Raw genomic sequence first — 22,390 nt, forward strand, 5'->3', positions numbered from 1 at the left:
TTGAACAAGATAAAATGTTCGTCATTCAATGTCCTTCAAATAATTTAAAACAATGTACTATCTGATGAGACCCCCCCCCCAACCTAAGACCTTCTGAAATGTAAAAAGAAACAGCGGTTCATCTTTTTTAGACGTCATCATGAAATTGTGCTGGTGTTTTGTTTTCCTTTTGATATACGTATCTTTTAGAGATAGATAGCAAAGTATTTACAGAGGAAGTGAAATGATTCGCTGCAACAATAATTCAGAGTAAAATGTAGCAGCGACTTGTTGCATAAAATGTACATGCCCGCAGTTGACTCTGGGTCCCAAGGCACAGGGTCCCCAGTTCACTGAGCTTTGAGGTTAGCTAGTGTGTCTCGGAACAGTGCTCAGGACGGCGTGCGCATTCACCCAGGACTTACAAAAGAGCTGGAAAAAGATGACGTCTTTCAAAGATACCAAAATACCTACCGATTAAATTATATGATGTGCGGCCGCATAATTCAGAAAGCATAGGGGAGGGAGTGGTTTGGGTATGTATTTAAAAAATAATGGGCACAGGTAGGTAATTGTCGAAGCATGTTAATGGATATATAAGGGTTCATTATACTTTTCTATCTACTTTCATGTATGTATGAAATTTTCCTTGGTAAATGGTTTAAAAGTTAACAATGATTGAGACACCAGAGAATGCAAGAAAGAGGTGTGTACCCTACTTTGTCCAAAGCAAGCCCACACACACAGCATAATATTCTGAAACTTAAGGCACACTGAACTCAACAAGCCTTCAAAATGAGCTGCGTTATTTAATAATGTAGTTTAAATTATTCAGTGTCAGAACAGAGTCTAAAAATAAGTGTAGAACTCATTAATTTTAAGTACTTCAGAATTAAAACAATGAGTTGCCATTTGTCACTTTTTTTTTTTTCAAAGCAGCACATCTAAAAGAAAATAATAAAAAAACAATGCGAGCAAGACTGGGCGGAGTGGAGGGGAGTGTATTTATTGCTTGGGGCAGGGTAAATTGTTGCAGTCCTTTCTACATAACTTTTACTGAGTGCAAAGTAATGCATAGTCACTGTTAAAATGTAATAGTGGGTAGAAAAGTGAAGAGTATTTTAAAAAACAGTTGACTCAAAAATAGTGTTACAGATGATATTTCCTTCTAGACTTGAAATGCATATGGATATATTTTGTTCTACAATAATTATATGAGCTTAAATTTCTGGCATCCACTTTTTTTTTTTTTTTGCTTTAACGTATGAACATTTTTCATATTTTGCAACTCTTCGTAGTCAATAGTTTTTTTTAGAAACTTTTAATAGCAGTCTATTATGTCACTCCTAGTTAACATTCCTCTACAGGACATTTAACTTGCCTCTGAGGTTTTTTTTTGCTGTTAAAAGTACAATTTCTACACACATTTCTTAATTTCTCTAATTATCTCCCCAGGCTAAATTACATAGGCATGGAATTTCTAAACCAAAGCACAGAATTTTGAGAAGTTCTTGACACATATTGCCAAATCTCTGCCCTGAACATGTGTGCTGGTCTCTTCCAGGAGCAGTGTGTTCACAAACGCTGCTCCACGGGGCTGCAGACTGAGCCACCTGTGGCTCTTAGTAAAGTGCACCTTTCGATTCAGGAGGTCTGTTCAACAGGTGAGGGGGCAGCTGAGAGTCAGGGTTTCTAACATAGTCCCGAATGCCGTCAGCTCCGCTTGTCCATGGAGCATACTTGGAGTAGCCAGGTATTAAAGGATTAAAGCACTTTTAAAAAAATCATTTATTCACTTGTTTTTGCTGCTTTAAATAACACAAAGGGTTATTGCAAATTTCTTTGTCAATCTGATGAATGCAAAAGTGTGTACGTAGTTTATTTTATTTGCATATCTTGGACTACCGAAGATGATACGTCGACGTTATTGGCCATGTACAAATTTTATCTTTTGTGAAGAGTTAGAGGAAGTCATTACCCGTTTTTATATTGGGCGTGGCTCTTTTTCTCATGATTGTTAAACACATGTGATACATTAAACATACTAGTAATTTATTATTTTTCATGCAATTATTATTATTTTTTTAATTTGCACCTTCCTTTGGGTGACTTATAGGCATTTTCGATTTTTGTTGTCTTTTTATCGGGGTTTTTTTTTTTTTGGCTTTTATGCTCAAAAGACCTCTACCTACAGACTACCCTATATTTTCCTACCTATTCTTCTAGCAGTTTTAGGGAATTATTGACAATTAGATATTTAATATAGTTTCTATTTTAATTATAAAAGTAATATGCTTATGGGAAATGAGTAAGAAATACAGATAGAGAGAAACATCATTAGCATTTTATCCAGATATTTTCATCTGCACGCACGGGTTTAGATACACACACACACACACACACACACACACTCATTTATATAGAAAAATTTATCTTGGAGAAATAGAATTGAGCAATTCAAACATCTAAAATGTAACATACCATAAACAATTGTTTATCTTATTTAGTTTTTATAGTTTCAGATATCCGATGGTTAAAACTCATGACTGGTTTTTAAAGTGCAGGGATAAATAATTCTACGTGTATCAACGTGATAACAACAGCAAACCCTTGCACCACCCTGATCATTTGCCAGGCGCTATTCCAAGTGCTTTTCACACGCTAAGCTCTTTTCATCCTCACGGAAACATATTAGGTAAGCGTGATGGTCTCCGTCTTGTAGAATTGGACCCGAGGCACAGAGTGATCACGGAGCCAGCAAGAGGCAGGGCCAGCATTTTAACTGATGGCCTTGTCACCACACACACACTCTCTCTATAGAGCACAATGTTATCCAGTTGTCAAACGTAGGACAAAATGTCAACGTACAGTTGTGCTTCTTGACAACTGGGACCAGCAGCATCAACAGCCCTGGGGAACCCTTCAGAAGCACCCATTCTTGGTCCCCACCCTGACCTCCTAAATCAGAAGCTCTGTGCTGGCCCAGCTGTTGGTGCGACGACCCGACCCACAGACCAGTGGTGCAGGCTCAGGGTTGAGAATCCCCGGCCAGGAAGGACCTGCTGGGAGGGGAGGGGCAGAAGGCCAGAGCGTCAGCGTGCTTCGGGATGGCTGCTTGCCCACTGACGTCCGAACTCACCTACAAAACGGTGACAAGGAGCCGGTGAGGGCAGTGGGGGGCGGGCAGCACACAGGTGCCTCTGTGCTCCAGTTGAGCTTGACATTTCTAGGATCCGTCTGCAATTCTAGAACCCTGCCAACATGGCGGATGACAGATTTTAAGAGCATTGCTGAGATTGTGCAAAACCAGTTAGTACTAGGGGCCGGAGAGGAAGTCAGGACGAAGGGATCAAAGGAAGAGTGGACACGGTGTGAAATTCCATCCGCCACGTGTCCAAGTTGGCGGAACCGTGAGTGCGCTTTCGAACCTTGTCGCTGAGCACACAGCACACTAACCATGCCCGCTTTCTGCAGGTCTCCGAATTAAGACAACAGCTTCGAATACGAGGCTTGCCCGTGTCCGGCACCAAGACGGCCCTGATGGACCGGCTGCGGCCCTTCCAGGACTGCTCTGGGAACTCGGTGCCCCACTTCGGGGATGTCACCACGGTCACCTTTCCCGTGACGCCCGCCGGCGCGCTGGCCGGCTACCAGTCCTCCCCGTCCGCCCCCGGCGCCCTGTCCCACGGCTTCTACCACTTCGGCAGCACCAGCTCCAGCCCGCCCATCTCGCCCGCCTCGTCCGACCTGTCCCTGGCCGGGTCCCTGCCGGACACCTTCCACGACGCGTCCCCCTCCTTCGGCCTCCACCCGTCCCCCGTCCCTGTCTGCCCCGAGGAGAACCTGGTGGCGGGCGGTGTGACCGGGGGCGGCGTCCCCTCCGAGCGGGACGGGCTGGACTCGGCCGCCGAGAAGGACAAGATGCTGGTGGAGAAGCAGAAGGTGATCAACGAGCTCACGTGGAAGCTGCAGCAGGAGCAGCGGCAGGTGGAGGAGCTGCGCCTGCAGCTGCAGAGGCAGAAGCGGGGCCAGGGCGCGGAGAAGAGGCCGCCGCCGCCGCCGCCGCCGCCCTTCCTGGGCGCCCCCATCAAGCAGGAAGATGCCACGTCCAGCTGTCCCTTTGCGGCCCAGCACATCTCGGCGAACAGGCCCGGCCCCGGCGGCGAGGCCTGCGACGGGGCGCCCCGCCTCCTGCCCGCGGGGGGCGGCCGCGCGGTGGAACCCCCGGGGGCGGCCCACGTGCTGTCCTCCACCTTCCTCAGCCCGCAGTGCTCCCCGCAGCACTCCCCGCTCGGGGCCGTGAAGAGCCCGCAGCATATCAGCCTGCCCCCGTCCCCCAACAACCCTTACTTCCTACCTTCCTCTTCCGGAGCTCCTGAAGGGCGGGGGGTCCCCTCGCCTGGCAGCAGCCAGCTGTGTCCTCCGCAGGTAAGAACGCCTCGCCCTGCGCCCGGTCCGCCCCTCTTCCTGGGGGGTCTGCCCTGGTGACGGGAAAGGGCTGACCTGGGGACTTCCGATGGGAACGGTGGACCCCAGTCCGGCCTTCAGAGGACCACCTTGCTTCTATGAGACGGGGGTTGGCACACGTGTGGTGTAAGAAGCTAGAGAATAAGCCCTGGCCAGTTGGCTCAATGGTTGAGTGTCAGCCCGGTGTGTGGAAGTCCCGGGTTCGATTCCTGGTCAGGGCACACAGGAGAAGAGCCCATCTGCTTCTCCACCTTTCCCCCTCTCCTTTCTCTCTGTCTCTCTCTCTTTCCCTCCTGCAGCCAAGTCTCCATTGGAGCAAAGTTAGTCTGGTCTCTCAGGATGGCTCCAATGTCTCTGCCTCAGGTGCTAGAATGGCTTGGGCCACAACGGAGCAACGCCCCAGATGGGCAAAGCATCGCCCCTTGGTGGGCATGCCGGATGGAACCCAGTCAGGCATGTGTGGGAGTCTGTCTGACTGCCTCCCCACTTCTAACTTCAGAAAAATACAAAAAGAAAAAAGAATCTAGACAATAAATACTTTTTTTGGCTTTGCGTGCATCATGGTCTCCATCACAACCATGCAGCTCTGCCCTGTATCCCAAAACATAGCCGTAGACCACTGGTAAGCGCATGTGGCTGCGTGCTGGTGACACGCTATTTAGAAAAGCAGGTTTGGCTCCCAGGGCTGTCCTCAGGACTCCGCGGCCATCACACCTGCCCGGAGGGCACACCCGTCATGACGAGAGCCAAAGGAGAAGCTCCCAGACCTCACCAGCATCTCTGTGCGGTGGTCTGCAGAGCGCAAACAGTTCCTGAGGAGCCCTGAAAGTTTCCAAGCCATGGGTGATACACGTAAAGCCAGGACCAAGACTTCAGGAGTGGAATTTAAGATACGACACTGGGCTCAGCGGGCTCAGCAGAGCCCACTCGCATGGAGGCCCCTGCCGGTCGTTTAATCTGCTGCTCTTTTCTTTCTACAGAACTCAGGGGCACACGAGGGCCACCCTTCCAGCTTCTCTCCCCAACCTTCCAGCCTCCAGCCCCCTTTCTCTGGAGCCCCGGCAGACAGCGGTCACGGTGCTGGGGGCAACCCTTGTCCCAAAAGCCCAGCTGTGCAGCAAAAGGTAGGCACCTGGGGAAAGGTGTACACTGGGGATGGAGTTGGCTTCCCCTCTCTTCTGTGACCATTCACCTCCCCATGATGAGGTCAAAGGCAGACAGACAGTGACATTTTAGATAGAAACAGGGACCCTAGAAACGGCCTGAAGTGGGTGTACAGATGTCAGGAAGGAGGCAATCCGAGGAGTCATTGCCTGTGCTCGTCCCAGAAGGCATGGTGATCAACCTGACTGTGATATGTTTGTAAAACAACATGGCGGAGGAAACCAGTTTCGGTGACGTTGAAGGCTGAAATCAAAGAGCGTAGGAAAATAATAATGCTGGACACAGAGGGAAGTCCACGGATCTGTGGATGGGATCGGAGGGTCCCAGAACATTGGGGTCCTGGTGCAGTATGTCCACAGAAAAAACTAAGAGAGGAGGCAGATCAGCAGGTGGAGGAATCAGGGATGCGAAGGATCCAGGATATGGGGAGTTCCGAGGAGCAAGGAAGAGGTGATTTTAAAAAAAGGAGCAAAATAAGCCCTGGCCGGTTGGCCCAGCAGGAGAGCGTCGGCCTGGCATGTGGAAGTCCTGGGTTCGATTCCCGGCCAGGGCACACAAGAGAAGCACCCATCTGCTTCTTCACCTTTCCCCCTCTCCTTTCTCTCTGTTTCTCCCTTCCCCTCCCACAGCCAAGGCTCCATTGGAGCAAAGTTGGCCCGGGCACTGGGGATGGCTTCATGAACTCTGCCTCAGGCACTAGAACGGCTCCAGCAGTAATGGAGCAATGACCCAGATGGGCAGAGCATCACCCCTGGTGGGCGTGCCAGGTGGATCCTGGTTGGGTGCATGTGGGAGTCTTTTTGACTGCCTCCCCACTTCTAACTCGGAAAAATACAAAAAAGAAAAAGAAAAAAGCAAAATAAAATGGCATGACACAGAAGGGTGACAGACCTTCTGTTGGGACAAAGCACCCTTTGAAGATGGAGACCCTGAAGCAGCCCAGGTGTTCCACAGAACACGCAGCCCACAGGACTTGTTTATAAAGAGACTCCCCCAGTAGTGCCTCCAACTCTGCAGCTCCACCCAGTTAAGAATGCAACAGAGTACCTGACCAGGCGGTGGCACAATGGATAGAACATCGGACTGGGATGCGGAAGGACCCAGATTTGAGATCCCGAGGTCGCCAGCTTGAGCACAGGCTCATCTGGCTTGAGCAAAACTCACCAGCTTGGACTCAAGGTCACTGGCTCGAGCAAGAGGTTACTCGGTCTGCTGAAGGCCTGGCTCGTGGTCAAGGCACATATGAGAAAGCAATCAATGAACAACTAAGGTGTCGCAACGAAAAACTGATGATTGATGCTTCTCATCTCTCTCTGTTCTTGTCTGTCTGTCCCTATCTATCCCTCTCTCTGACTCTCTCTGTCCCCCCCCCCCCCAAAAAAAAAGAATGCAACAGGGTAAATGACTCTGGATGCTCCTGGGTTGATGGACCTCTTTGTATTCGACTGGACTCTTGCACATTATTTCCTCTTCTCGTCCTTTTTTATCCCAACAGAAGAGGGGGTACCCCTTAAAGAGAGAGATGAATCCTCAAGCTCTCTACCCTAAGATGCCCCCAGCCATAAGTTCAAAGTGATATATCCTAGTGTTAGTATGGTGGGTTTGTTTTCTAAGCCCTAGCTTCTTCCCCTTCCCCTCCCCCCACCCCGCCCCAAACCAGTTTTTCCAAAATTTTCCTGTAGTTTCTCGTGCAGAAGCGGCACCATATCTGACACGTGAATCGACTGTCTCTGCCTTTTTTTTTTACTCAAGCAGATGGCTGTTTTACACTCTTCCAATAAGGCAGGGCCGAAGTTTTCAATCTCGTCCCCGACGTTTTCTAAGTCAACCTCAGCGGCTTCGGAGATCACACAGCCTCCGTCCTATGAAGACGCAGTCAAGCAGGTAACCGCGCGACCCGTAAGAGAGTAGACTGGCTCAATCGGACTTGGCTTCCCGGGGTTCAGCTTCACGTGCGTGGACTCTGGGGTAGAGTTCATCTTGGCCCTCCCCACCAGACAGACAGAGTGTCGAGACACTGATTGTAGAAAGGTGCTGATGTGTATATGAGCTATGAGTGACCCACAGAGAGAGGAGGTCTGTCTGGGCACTCAGATGTGACTGGACATAGGGCCAGCTCGGCCACCAGACAGTGGGCACTGCCGCTGAGGCTGGGCAAGCGCTCAAGTTCTCTAACATGAAATCGGGCTGATACCCACTTTGTAATAATTCTAGGTCATGTAGCACTTGCCCCTTGTCTAGGCACAGGACAGGGACTCAAATATATGAGAGCAGCTGTCAGGGTGACACTTTCTAAGGTTCTTCCTGGCTTCAGAATTCACTGTTCCAGGCAAAGTATCAATGATTCTTAAGCTGGGTGATAATGCTAGTTCACTATATTTCCTACTTTTATTTATGTTTGAAAAGTTTCTAAGTAAAAGAAAAAAAAAAAAAAAGAAAAGCAATTAACGATCTCATATTCCAAATGGCCTGAGTTTGGATAAAGTGCCAGCTAGCCCTTTGTATGTGCTCAGTCCAGAAAAGATCGACATCAGTTCCTGCATACTATACCTCACGGATCAAATCAGTCGGCCATTAGTTAGGTTTCAAGCGACTTAGGAATATTTTAAATATTAGGAGATTTTATGCAAAAGGTAGTCTTTCTCGTTTCTGAAGAATTTAGGGTATCTGGCTCCACTGGGCCCGGTTTCCACCAGAACACAGTCTTCCAGAACAAAGTATCCACGGCCTTCTTGGACCACAGCATGTGATCTATGCTCTGCCCTTCTCTCTTGTTCTGCATTTGGCCCATTTACGTTACCCGCCAGACCCCGTGGGCATCTAATGCTTCCTGGGCACCCATCGATTACTGGTGCCTGTATTTATTGGGATGGGGTTCTCGGAAGAGGGAGATCAGTTATGCGTGTCAGTTCTCCCCATTTTACATATTCCTTTCCCTGGTATATGTAACAGGGGTCCCCAAACTTATTACACAGAGGGCCAGTTCACTGTCCCTCAGACCGTTGGAGGGCCGCCACATACAGTGCTCCTCTCACTGACCACCAATGAAAGAGGTGGCCCTTCGAGAAGTGCGGTGGGGGGCCAGATAAATGGCCTCAGGGGGCTGCATGCGGCCCGCGGGCCGTAGTTTGGGGACGCCTGAAACGCTGACTGACCTTTCATAGGATCAAAAAAAAAAAAAAAAAAAGGCCAAGCTAAGTGGACTTCCACAAGTAAGACCCGACTGAACTCCAGTGAGCTGGGGGAGAGGGGTCTACTCCCTACACATGATGACAGGTCCCACAAACTATAGCAATGAGGACCGAAGGGGATGGGAGCCGCATTCCTGGGCTACATTCACGTCAAAGCGAGAGAAAGGGGCCAAAACCCAGTGGCGCCCGTGTCCATAACATCATTATTCCCAGAAGCCAAAAGGCGGAGGCAAGCGAAGTGTCCATCAGGGGGTGAATGGATAAGCAAAACGTGGTCCATACATACAATAAATACCTTGTAGCCCTAACAAGAAAGGAAAGTCTGATGTGAATGAACCATAAAGAGTAGTCCGATTTATAGGAACAGAAAGTAGACTGGTTGCCGGGGAGTTGGGTGGAGAAAGGCATGGGGAACTGATGTATGGGGACCGTGTTTCACTTTGGTACGACGAGAAAAGTTCTGGAGATGGATGGTGGTGACGGTGGCACAGCAGTGTGGATACACATAGTGCCGCGATGGTTGCACAACAGTATGGATGGACTTAGTGCCCGATGGTTGCACAGTGGTGTGGATGCACTTAGTGCTGTGATGGTGGATGGACTTAGTGCCTGATGGTTGCACAACACTATGGATGCACTTAGTGCCATGATGGTTGCACAGCGGTGTGGATGGACTTAGTGCCGTGATGGTTGCACAGCGGTGTGGATGGACTTAGTGCTGTATGGTTGCACAGCGGTGTGGATGGACTTAGTGCCTGATGGTTGCACAACACTATGGATGCACTTAGTGCCATGATGGTTGCACAGCGGTGTGGATGGACTTAGTGCCGTGATGGTTGCACAGCGGTGTGGATGGACTTAGTGCTGTATGGTTGCACAGCGGTGTGGATGGACTTAGTGCCGTGATGGTTGCACAGCGGTGTGGATGCACTTAGTGCCGTGATGGTGGATGCACTTAGTGCCGCAATGGTGGCACAGTGGTGTGGATGCACTTAGTGCCGCGATGGTGGCACAGTGGTGTGGATGCAATTAGTGCCGCGATGGTGGCACAGCGGTGTGAATGGACTTAGTGCCGTGATGGTTGCACAGCGGTGTGGATGCACTTAGTGCCGTGATGGCTGCACAGCGGTGTGGATGCACTTAGTGCCGCGATGGTGGATGCACTTAGTGCCGTGATGGTTGCACAGCGGTGTGGATGCACTTAGTGCCTGATGGTTGCACAGCGGTGTGGATGCACTTAGTGCCGTGATGGCTGCACAGCGGTGTGGATGCACTTAGTGCCTGATGGTTGCACAGCGGTGTGGATGCACTTAGTGCCGCGATGGTTGCACAGCGGTGTGGATGCACTTAGTGCCGCGATGGTTGCACAGCGGTGTGGATGCACTTAGTGCCGCGATGGTTGCACAGCGGTGTGGATGCACTTAGTGCCGCGATGGTTGCACAGCGGTGTGGATGCACTTAGTGCCGCGATGGTTGCACAGCGGTGTGGATGCACTTAGTGCCGTGATGGTTGCACAGCGGTGTGGATGCACTTAGTGCCTGATGGTTGCACAGCGGTGTGGATGCACTTAGTGCCGTGATGGCTGCACAGCGGTGTGGATGCACTTAGTGCCGTGATGGCTGCACAGCGGTGTGGATGCACTTAGTGCCTGATGGTTGCACAGCGGTGTGGATGCACTTAGTGCCTGATGGTTGCACAGCGGTGTGGATGCACTTAGTGCTGTATGGTTGCACAGCGGTGTGGATGCACTTAGTGCTGTATGGTTGCACAGCGGTGTGGATGGACTTAGTGCCGCGATGGTTGCACAGCGGTGTGGATGGACTTAGTGCCATGATGGTTGCACAGCAGTGTGGATGCACTTAGTGCTGTGATGATGGATGCACTTAGTGCCGCAATGGTTGCACAACAGTATGGATGCACTTAGTACCCGATGGTTGCACAGCGGTGTGGATGCACTTAGTGCCGTGATGGTGGCACAGCAGTGTGGATGCACTTAGTGCCGTGATGGTTGCACAGCGGTGTGGATGCACTTAGTGCCGTGATGGTTGCACAGCGGTGTGGATGCACTTAGTGCCGCGATGATGGCACAGCAGTGTGGATGCACTTAGTGCCGCGATGGTGGCACAGCAGTGTGGATGCACTTAGTGCCGCGATGGTGGCACAGCAGTGTGGATGCACTTAGTGCCGCGATGGTTGCACAGCGATGTGGATGGACTTAGTGCTGTGATGGTAGATGGACTTAGTGCCGCAATGGTGGCACAGCGGTGTGGATGGACTTAGTGCCGCGATGGTGGCACAGCGGTGTGGATGCACTTAGTGCCGCGATGGTGGCACAGCGGTGTGGATGCACTTAGTGCCGTGATGGTTGCACAGCGGTGTGGATGCACTTAGTGCTGTGATGGTGGATGGACTTAGTGCCGTGATGGCTGCACAGTGGTGTGGATACACTTAGTGCCGTGATGGCTGCACAGCGGTGTGGATGCACTTAGTGCCACGATGGTTGCACAGCGGTGTGGATGGACTTAGTGCCGCGATGGTTGCACAGCGGTGTGGATGGACTTAGTGCCATGATGGTTGCACAGCAGTGTGGATGCATTTAGTGCTGTGATGATGGATGCACTTAGTGCCGCAATGGTTGCACAACAGTATGGATGCACTTAGTACCCGATGGTTGCACAGCGGTGTGGATGCACTTAGTGCCGTGATGGTTGCACAGTGGTGTGGATGCACTTAGTGCCGCGATGATGGCACAGCAGTGTGAATGCACTTAGTGCCGCGATGATGGCACAGCAGTGTGAATGCACTTAGTGCCGCGATGGTTGCACAGCGATGTGGATGGACTTAGTGCTGTGATGGTAGATGGACTTAGTGCCGCAATGGTGGCACAGCAGTGTGGATGGACTTAGTGCCGCGATGGTGGCACAGCGGTGTGGATGCACTTAGTGCTGCGATGGTGGCACAGCGGTGTGGATGCACTTAGTGCCGTGATGGTTGCACAGCGGTGTGGATGCACTTAGTGCTGTGATGGTGGATGGACTTAGTGCCGTGATGGTTGCACAGTGGTGTGGATACACTTAGTGCCGTGATGGCTGCACAGCGGTGTGGATGCACTTAGTGCCACGATGGTTGCACAGCGGTGTGGATGGACTTAGTGCTGTGATGGTTGCACAGTGGTGTGGATGGACTTAGTGCCATGATGGTGGTTGGACTTAATGCCATGATGGCTGCACAGCGGTGTGGATGCACTTAGTGCCGTGATGGTGGTACAGCGGTGTGGATGCACTTAGTGTGCGATGGTTTCACAGTGGTGTGGATGCACTTAGTGTGTGATGGTTGCACAGTGGTGTGGATGCACTTAGTGCCGTGATGGCTGCACAGCGGTGTGGATGGACTTAGTGCCGTGATGGCTGCACAGTGGTGTGGATGCACTTAGTGCTGTGATGGTTGCACAGTGGTGTGGATGCACTTAGTGCCACTGATCTATACATTCTCATGGTTAAGGTGACAAACTTTACGTTTTGTGTATTTTACATAATTAAAAATGTAGCTGACCAAACCTGGTGCGTATACGGCTAGCACTGCTTCTAATGCTTTTCTATTTAAGAGGTATCCCCCTTCTAATGTCTCTGTCCTCCTTTGGTTAATTCATCATAGCAAATGACTCGTAGTCAGCAGATGGATGAACTCCTGGACGTCCTCATTGAAAGCGGAGGTAAGACTGCCTGCCCTGGGTCTCCCCCGTCAGGGTGCCCCGGGTCTCCCCCGTCAGGGTGCCCCGGGTCTCAGCCATCAGGCTGCCCTGGGTCTCCCCCGTCAGGATGCCCTGGGTCTCAGCCATCAGGATGCCCTGGGTCTCAGCCATCAGGATGCCCTGGGTCTCGGCCGTCAGGGTGCCCTGGGTCTCGGCCGTCAGGATGCCCTGGGTCTCGGCTGTCAGGGTGCCCTGGGTCTCGGCCGTCAGGATGCCCTGGGTCTCGGCCGTCAGGGTGCCCTGGGTCTCCCCCGTCAGGATGCCCCGGGTCTCAGCCATCAGGACGCCCCGGGTCTCGCCCGTCAGGGTGCCCCGGGTCTCCCCCGTCAGGGTGCCCCGGGTCTCGCCCGTCAGGGTGCCCCGGGTCTCCCCCGTCAGGATGCCCTGGGTCTCAGCCATCAGGCTGCCCTGGGTCTCCCCCGTCAGGATGCCCCGGGTCTCAGCCATCAGGATGCCCCGGGTCTCGCCCGTCAGGGTGCCCCGGGTCTCCCCCGTCAGGGTGCCCCGGGTCTCCCCCGTCAGGGTGCCCTGGGTCTCACCCGTCAGCCGTCAGGGTGCCCTGGGTCTCCCCCGTCAGGGTGCCCTGGGTCTCCCCCATCAGGGTGCCCCGGGTCTCCCCCGTCAGGGTGCCCTGGGTCTCCCCCGTCAGGATGCCCTGGGTCTCGCCCGTCACAGTGCCCTGGGTCTCCCCCATCAGGATGCCCTGGGTCTCGCCCGTCAGGATGCCCTGGGCCTGCATGTACTACTCTAGGGAGTAAACCCAGATGCTCACTGTAAATGGCACCAAAAAGTCTATGGGTAGAGTGGTCACTCCATCGGAATCTCCTGTCCACTCTGGAACAGAGAAAGGGAGGCTAGGGACTGATTCCTCACTGCCATTGTCCCTTGTCTTAGGAAAAATTTCTTTTTTAATTTTCAATTTATCATGTTGACATGGATTCAGGTGTCCCACTGAATATAACTCCCTCACCCCCACCCCTGTGTCCCTTGTTATACCCCCCTTTGCCCCCTCTCCCCTTCCCTCCCAGATTTGCTGTCCTATTAGCTGTATCTATGTGTTGTGCTAGGAACACTGCAACCAGTCCTTTCAACACCTGTCCACTCAGCCCCTATTCTCTTCGCTGTTCTTCTGCTATCCTATTCCTCTCTGCTGTTCCCATCCTGATGTCCCTGTCTTCTCAATTATAAGAAGAATGGCGCCGATCAAGCAAGGTCTGTGCTATCGACTCAGAATGAAATTCAGTTCGCACTCTCCCGTTGGATGGTCCATTCCTGCTGAGATGTCACTCAGGCATTCAAGCTAGCAATAAAAATGATTAGCATGTTCTTTTTGCCCCTTTGAAGTCATTCACTTATTTTTTTTTTTAATTGCATAGCTTGTGCTTGAAATTTGAAACCATACAAATGCATGAGGTCACGTAAGGAGAAGGTGTAGATAGAAAGAAAAAAGAAAACAAAATCCCAGGGCTGCGCCCTTGGGGAGCGACCCTGGAGGGTTCAGAGAAGGCAGGTGCAGGCAGTAGGCTCGGCCGCCCTGGACCCAGTCTGCACCTTGGTGGAGTCTGCTGTCTGCAAAGGCAGGTGGACAACAAGCAAGCAAACGGGCAATTTTTCCATTGTAACAAGAGCAGAGAAGGGAAAGACAGGCACAGATGTATAATTATAGGCTTTCTGATGGAGGATGAGAAGGTTCGTATCAGACACCTTTCTGTTTTAAATAGAGTATGTGGCAAGGTCCGCAAAGAGTAAGTGTGCGGGGGTGGGGCAAGGGAGGTTTGAGGAAAGAAGGAAAGTTATGCATCAACCAGGAATCATCGGACTTTTCTGGAGAAACACGGTAGGATAACTAGACGGTACTAAGGGCAGTGGTAGGCTCGATATCATGAATCGTGTCTCAGTAGAGTCCAAGCTCTACGTCGATCAGGTGTATCCTGATTCGACTTCCCCGTGCAGGGGGACGCTCCTGCTTATCGGCAGGGCTGGCAGCCTCTTCAAGACTACTCTTGAGGTGGCTATGAGGATTCTTCCAGTCAGTGCCGACACCAACTGCCACTGGAGGAAAGACACAAGACCGACACACAAGTTAGTTGCAAGAATCACACAGGCAATTTATTACTCACAAATCCTTTCAGCGTGCCTGGGTGCAGCTTAAGGGGGTCCCGACAGTGTGCTCCTCTCGGCCATCTTTGGTCAGAGCTCAGAGTGCTGTGGAGACAGTCCATGTACACGTTGGAGTCTGAGTGACTACTACAGCAGGGGGCCCCTCAGCTTTAGTACCTTTTCTGGCCAATGCCTTCTAACAGGTGACAATCTACAGGATTGTCACCTCAAACCACCTTTTTTGGGAGTTCCTGGCAGGGAACCCCTTTTATGTTAATTTCCTGAAATGTTACATCAAGCCACTTTTAAGATATTCCTAGGAAAGCTTCTTGTTTATGCTAACTTACAGAATTATGACATTAAGCCACTTCTTATCTATGTATAACTTCACACACACACTAACTGGGCCCTGGTTGAAAGTCAGAGTCTGTTTATCACATCTGCACACACTGTATTAATTCCTATCCAGATGACATAACTTTATATAATTTCCTTAATTAATTTTAATATTGTATCTTACTTTTATTTATCTTCTGTGTTCTTCTATATTTCTATATATCTAATTATGATAACATTATATTACTACAACAAATCGAAAGGGAAACCATCATGAATTCAAAGGGAAACCAGTTGTGTAACTTTTCTCTTAACGATGTCCGCCCAGGGCGGGCTCAGAAAATGTAGCTGGTAAGACTGCAAGGTTACAGTGGTGGGAGGGAGAAAAGAGCAAAGATACTGAAGATACTTGTAAGAGAATAATTTATAGTGGTGGACCAGCAACTACGGACTCAGCAAGGAAAGAAAGGAAAGCCGGAAGGGGCTGATGGGTGGTGATAAAACAGTGGAGTCGGTAGCCGGGAGCGCTCTCCACGGGCTGAGCTGAGCCACTGTCGTTGGGTAAGCTGGAGGAATGGAGGAATAGGCGGGGATGGCCTGACAATGGGAGATGATGCTCACAACTGAGCTTTCAGCGGGAGGCAGTATTTGGAAATGACAAGGTAGAGGGGGAGGGTGTGCAACAGAGTGAGAGTGAAGGCGTCACTGAGGTGGAGGTTGATGGGGGTGTCCAGGGACCGAGAGGTTGGTGGCCTAAGGGATCCCTTCTGAGGCTGTTGAAATGACATAGAGCAGCAAGAGCTGAAGTGGGGGCAAGGTGAGGAACTGGGGAATCGAGTTTCCAGTGTGTGAGGAAGAGGGACAGGGACAGGAGGCTGGGGAGGATGGGATGGTGGGGGGGGCAGCATGACCCTCAAACCACCGAGGACAGAGGAGGGGGCGGGGGAAGTGGCCCGTGGAGAGGGGCAGCTGAAGGGGTAACAGAGGAGGCACTGTCTTCAGGGGACAGCCAAGGGTCAGGGAAGGAGCGGGTGAAGGAACCCACGTGGCAAGCTCGATAGACACAGAGTGAAACCACCAGAAAGAAAGTATCTGGGGAAGAGAGAGCAGGGCAGGGGAGAAGAATCTGGGGACACCCAGAGCCGTCTAGAGATGAGACGGGGTGAGGAGCAGTGACCAGAGAAGCGGAGCCATCTCCTGTACCTGGGGGTGACTCGTGCACTGCAGAGATTCACATTGGGTGGCAGGCTCTATCGGACGTGACTTGACAATTCCTGTTGCATCTCATCCAACAGAAATGCCGGCCGATGCCAGAGAGGATCACTCGTGTCTTCACAAAGTCCCCAAGCTGCCCGGGTCTTCCCAAACCCCTGCCGCGGCCCTGCCCAAACCGTCCGCCTCCTTTGACCACGCATCGTCCGGCGGCCAGCTCTCTTTCGATCACTACAGCAGCGGTGCAGACAGTGACGAGCACCTCGAGGTCTTCCTGAACGCCCAGAGCCCCTTAGGAAAGGTGAGCGATGTGGCCCTTCTAAAACTTGGGAGTGAGGAACCTTCTTTCGACGGCATAATGGATGGATTTTCCGGGAAGGCGGCGGAAGACCTCTTCAATGCACACGAGATCTTGCCGGGGCCCCTGTCGCCGATGCACACGCAGTTCTCGCCCTCCTCCGTGGACAGCAGCGGGCTGCCGCTCAGTTTCACGGAGTCCCCCTGGGAAACCATGGAGTGGCTGGACCTCACGCCACCCAGCTCCACACCCAGCTTCAGCTCCCTGGCCCCCAGCGGCCCCAGCATCTTCAACATCGATTTTCTGGACGTCACGGATCTCAGTTTGAATTCCCCCATGGACCTTCACTTGCAGCACTGGTAGGACGCCCCGTGCCACCGTGCTCAGGAAGACCAGTCGGGGTCATCGGACCAGAAATGCCGACGTTATCCGAAAGGAGGAGCGAGAGGACAGGGCGGGAGAGGAAGAGGAGATGGGAAAGAAGCCACCACGGAGACTTCTGTGACCCTCAGCAAGCACAAACGAGTCTCTGTGTATATATGCATTGTAATATTTACCAACGTCCCATGACTGCTATTGATCTTAGCAATGCGCTTAAACGTGCTCTCTCGAATCAAGAATGCCAAAAAGATATATATATTTTTTTCACTACCTTTTCAAACACCAATATATTTTTTTCTAGCCCGTAATTTAACTAAGGCATTGTTGGGGTAAAAAAAAGTCTCATTTTTTGTCAGCTTATCTCATGAGTTTATTGAATATACTGTAGAAAGGAGACGCAGACTCTCCCGGGAGCACAGGAAGGTCAGTCCGTCAGAACTTACGGGAGGCACACCCGTGCTGGAGGCTGAGTGTCATTTCTCTATGACCTGTCTTTCGAAACACACATTAGTCCCAGCTTCAGTGACAGAGTGACTTCTTGAGGCAGAGTAAGGACAGAACCAATTCGTTCCCAGGGAAATGGAATGAGCTCCGTGTCCCTCAGTCACAGAGCTGCCCCCCCCTCCCCGCGATGGTTTCCAGCCTTCTCCCCGGGACTCTGGGTGGCCACTGATAAAACCTGACCTGCTTGTGATGCGCCCCAACTTCCCTCTTTCTCAACCAGTTAGATCGCCCCATGCGGTGATGAGCACTGGGAAGCAGACAGGACACTTCTGCTACGGAGGGTCCTCCACCACACCCCCTTTAGTTCCAAAGACTAGCAGGGGCCACCTAAGGACCTCTCTATTCTCGGGAAGCCATATCAGGGGAAATTCAGACAGCACTAGAGAACAGTGTTCCACAAATCGTGGGCATAGTGCCCCGGGTCGCTAACAGGACGATTTGTGGAAGTCCAGCTTCCTTTTCTGGAGTAGGGGTGGTCCTTGGTTTATTTTTCTCCTCCTCTATTTTTCTTTCAAGATAACAATACAGTTTTTGGGTTTTTTTGCTCCTCTTTTGAATATCTTTATTTTTCTGTCCCAACATTGGGAGAAGAAGACTTCTTACATCTTTAACAATCTGCCCTATTCCTAGTAAAGCCGTAATTTTAAGAAGCTAAAATGCTAGGTTTTCCTGGAAAACTCAGTCTCCATATGCATAATAACTTCCGGCCAAAGGAAGTTGAAAGAATGCCCTTAGGAAGAAACTGATGATGTGACCCATCAGTCACAGGGCTCTTTTCTACCCTCATTAGATTTACAGCGGTCGTTGATTTGGGTTGCTCTGGGGAACGTGGAAACCATTATAGTGTAAAGATACACAGGAAATACACTTACAAGGAGGGGGTGTTTTAGGTATGGGTTTCTGAAGGAAAACACTGCTGCACACCGAAAACGTGGGCAGGGGGGAAGGCGGTGGTTTCATGTGCATTCCTCATTACCTCTCGTGCTTGTGCTGGGAGTGGGCGGACTCCAAGGTCCGGACAGCCTCCCTAAAGCTCACTGTGCCTTCTTCAACTCACTGTTTTTTAGAAAAGTGTTGCATGCTGTAGAAAGTAGCTACTGCTGTTTTGTTTTGTTTTTTTAATTTCAGTCACTAGGGCACTGTTTTCTTATTTTGTAAAAAAAAAAAAAAAAATGTTGTTCACTGTGCACTTATGGTGAAAATAACCAAAAAATGTTGTGATTTTAGAAGTTCTCTTTTTGATAAATCCAAGATTTAGAAGTCATTCCATTGTTAACTTGTAAACTTGTGTGTGAACGGAGTGTTTTTGGTGATGGCTACTCTGAAAGCTGCCAGATCTTATGTGGGGTCGGGGATAGAAATATATTAACACACACACACACACATGCATGTGTGTATAGATATATACAGATGTATACGTCTGTGTGTATATATATGTACACAGGCATCTACATGTATATATATGCCTTATACGCATGTGTGTGTGTATGTATCTTGGAAAGCAGTGTTCCAGAGTTCTAGACCAAAAACCTTTAAGCCTCAGTCTGCTGTGAAATGACCCTTGGCCTTTCTCACTCCGAGTTTCTAATGAACCACCCAGACCACACGTTGCCTCTCTGTGTATGACGACCGGCTCCCACCGGTGACTCACAGCCACTTGCTTACCGTGAACAAGCTCATCCTGACAATGGGTTTGGGTGTGGAAAGACGGAGCAGCCTCGCCACTGGTTGCCGGAAATGGCAGTACCGTCACTGTCGCTCGTAGGAGAGCGCAGAAGGAACACAGAGATTGCTTTACATTCCTTGGTCTGCGTTATATTTTAAAAGAGCCACAGGGTAAATTTTTATTTGTTACTTTTGCTTTGATGTCAGTCATTGGAACCCAAAACCTACGGGGGCAGGGGGAATGACCAGTCTTTTCTTTGAAGATGAAGCAAGGAGGAAGAACCCCCCCCCCCTTTTTAACACATTCCTCGCGTGTGTTTATTCTTCAGATGTTGAAATTCTACTTGGATCTTAACAAAGCTTTGCTGGTCAGTATCTTTCTCACGTGTTACGTTGTGTGATTTGTATGTCACTCCCCCACACACTCCATCCCAACCCTTCCTTCCTTTGAAAAACAAACTCACAGTGTACCTCCTCTGAGCCTGTGGTCTGAGTGTTGATGACACCTCCCTGTGGCTACTTCTGTCTGAAGGGATGGACTCAGTCAGGAGGTCTCTGTACTCTGCAAGTTCCTGCGTCTTTCGGGGTCCTTCTAGGATGTGACCTTGTGCTGATGATGTACAGGGCTCACGGTTGACAAAGGACAGGTCCCGTTGGCTACTGCTGAGCGACACGCCCACCCGAGGTCCTGGGTTGCGGGACTCAACCTCCTCCCCCAGTCCCCACAGGGCACGCTCGCTCTGTCTCTCCCTAGCTCACACGGGTACGTCAGGGATAAAATCGGGGATGATTAGGAGACAGTTGTTGACCTTGGCATCTCCCCACGGATCAGATAATTCGTGTGGATTCATCTCTCTCCGACTGGGAATTTTTGTTTTAAGTTCTTTCAAACTCTCGGTCGTGTCCTCTATTTTGGCGACACGTTGCGCCCGATGGGAAGACGCACAGAGACTCACAGAGAGGGCCACATCCGTGTTTCTTAGTGCTCTCAGAGCCGGGAACTGACTGCCCGAGGTGTTCTTAATGCTCCTGGCGCCCCATGGGGTCGCGCCCCGCAGGCATTTGCAGCCAATTTGAATGTATAGTCGTCCCTTGGGCTCACAGGTACCCAACAGAGTCAGGAAACGCAGTTCTGAGATTGCTTTCACGAAGCCAGTGCACAGGAGCCCTGCTTCTAACAATGTTATTGATGTGATAGAAACGTTCTATTATAAGGGAAAGGGAAGGGGAAGGAAAGAAGGGGGGATGGGGAGATGGGGGAAGGGAGGGAGGAAGGGAGGGAGTGAGGGAGGGAGAAAGGAAGGAAAGAAGCAGGGAGGGAGGGAAGGAGAGAGGGAGGGAAGGAAGGAAGGAAGGAAGGAAGGAAGGAAGGAAGGAAGGAAGGAAGGAAGGAGGAAGGAAGGAGGGGGGAGGGAGGGAATGAGTGAGGGAGGGAGAAAGGAAGGAAAGGGAGGGAGGGAGGGAGGGAGAAAGGAAGGAAAGAGAGAGGGAGGGAGGGAGGGAGGGAGAAAGGAAGGAAAGAAGGAGGGAGGGAGGAAGGGAGGGAGGGAAGGAGGGAGAAAGGAAGGAAAGAAGGAGGAAGGAAGGAAGGGGGGAAGGAGGGAGGGAAGGAAGGAAGGAAGGGAGGGAGGGAGGGAGGGAGGGAGGGAGGGAGGGAGGGAGAAAGGTCCCAACTTCCTGATCTATGAACCTTTCAGTTCAACTAAGACATTGCATGATGAAAAGTGAATCCTATTTTTCTGATAAGAACTCATTCTTAAAAAAATGCCAAGATTACTTTATAAACGAGGAAACCAAGAGAGCTTCACCTGAATAGTCAAGGGTCTGGGAACTGGAGACCTTTGCCATTCAATGCATTTATTCCCAATCTGAAAAAAAAAAGAGAGAGAGAGAAAGAGTAAATAAAAACTAAATTCCCAAGCATTTGAGACAGTCTTTTCAAACACTATTTAACTTCTGCCAGCTCTCCTAGAAACAGATTGTGGTCTGGCTGAAATCTCCGCCATCAAATGTACTCGCCCAATAGATAATCACTTGATGTCTGTCCTGTGCAAATCACACAAATCCTCAGACAGCCAACCCCTGACTGACTCAGCACAGGTGGTTCAGGGTTTGAGTGACTGGGGTGTCGCAGTTGCTATAAGCAACAACACTGGCAGCTCCCTGTGCTCAGACCAGAACCTCCGTAGCCACGATTACAAAGGGGGATCTTTATTTTTCCAGAAGGAAGAGGCGAGGGCTTCTTTCTAGCGAAGGGCTACCCCCTGCACTAACATCCTTCTTTTCTTCTCCATGATCAAACAGCTACAGTTCATCACTTGGAGACCTTTCAATATCTCCCAGCACTTCAAAGATTTGTGAGAGATTCTGGAGTTTATTTTTATCTCCAAATCCAGAAGTCCCTTGGAAAGCAGAGATGGGAGGAAAAAACATTTTACTGCCTTGCTGCTTCCCTTTGTCTCTGCCACAAGCTCTCTAGACCATGGGGACACTTACTAGAGGGAAGGGGTGTCCAAGGTGGGCCTCTGTCCCTTCACAGGGAAGCCGCAGAGTGGGGAGGCACGTGGACCCCCCTTGGGGTGTTGCTGCGTTCCTCCGAGTGGGAAGCCCACGAATGTTGGCACGCCGCTTGCTCTCCAAAATGAGAGAACTTGGAAGTGAAAAGAGTCTGAGGTCTTTGTTTTCCTATAGACCCGGGACAACCCTGCAGGACAGTTCAGAAGTTAGTGCTTCATTGGAAAGGTGATATTCATAGACACTCCGAGTCCCGGTCCTGGAAATAGATGGTTCATCGTGCTGAGGGCTGCTGCTCAGATGTGTGTGAAGGAGCTGGGTTTGATTTGAGAATCCTCATTTTCAGAGGATCCCAGGCCAGGTGGAGACCTATTCCTGAAAAGATGGTTTGAAGACAGAAAAAGATTTTGGAAGCATTTTGCTGTCATCTGCCAGGGAAACTGAAATAGGGTTCGTTGGGTTCAATGGCATTTCAGTAAGTTCCCTTCTGATTCTAGGATTTGGCCACTTCCACCGTGAGTTAAGACAAACTCCTGAAGGTCTCTCGTGTTTATTTTAATCACCTGCTGGTAACATGAGTTGGCTATAAATGGCTCGGTAGCTCCTGAGTGTTTGTGGAAAGAGTGTACAATGATGGGGACCCTGGATGCTATTCTAATGTTTCCCAAAAGAAGGCGAGCCAAACCGTTCCGTTCCCCAGGCTTTCTCCCCAATGTGCCGGGAGCTTGTAACCCTCCCTTCCGGAACCACAACGAGCTGCTTTGTAAGGGAATCAAAAGACCAAGTATACATTCTCTCTGGGGACCCTTGTGCGTTGTTGTTCTCCT

The 22,390-nt window shown here is 50.7% G+C and overlaps 1 protein-coding gene across 5 annotated transcripts in view; it reads left to right on the forward strand.

Moving 5' to 3' along the window:
• MYOCD (myocardin) overlaps nucleotides 1–20,165 on the forward strand; it is an 88,983-nt gene extending 68,818 nt beyond the window's left edge. For 4 of the 5 annotated variants that reach the window (XM_066264249.1, XM_066264251.1, XM_066264253.1 and 1 more), the window contains 5 exons: nucleotides 3,454–4,407; nucleotides 5,427–5,570; nucleotides 7,363–7,494; nucleotides 12,457–12,514; nucleotides 16,285–20,165. In XM_066264249.1, coding sequence (XP_066120346.1) covers nucleotides 3,454–4,407; nucleotides 5,427–5,570; nucleotides 7,363–7,494; nucleotides 12,457–12,514; nucleotides 16,285–16,862 — 1,866 coding nt within the window. In that variant the 3' untranslated portion in view covers nucleotides 16,863–20,165. The remainder of the gene's footprint in view (nucleotides 1–3,453; nucleotides 4,408–5,426; nucleotides 5,571–7,362; nucleotides 7,495–12,456; nucleotides 12,515–16,284) is intronic. The other variant, XM_066264250.1, reaches the window with a different exon arrangement.
• Nucleotides 20,166–22,390: the final 2,225 nt, after the last annotated feature.

Source organism: Saccopteryx bilineata, chromosome 2, assembly GCF_036850765.1.
Source record: "Saccopteryx bilineata isolate mSacBil1 chromosome 2, mSacBil1_pri_phased_curated, whole genome shotgun sequence".
Lineage (NCBI taxonomy): Eukaryota > Metazoa > Chordata > Mammalia > Chiroptera > Emballonuridae > Saccopteryx > Saccopteryx bilineata.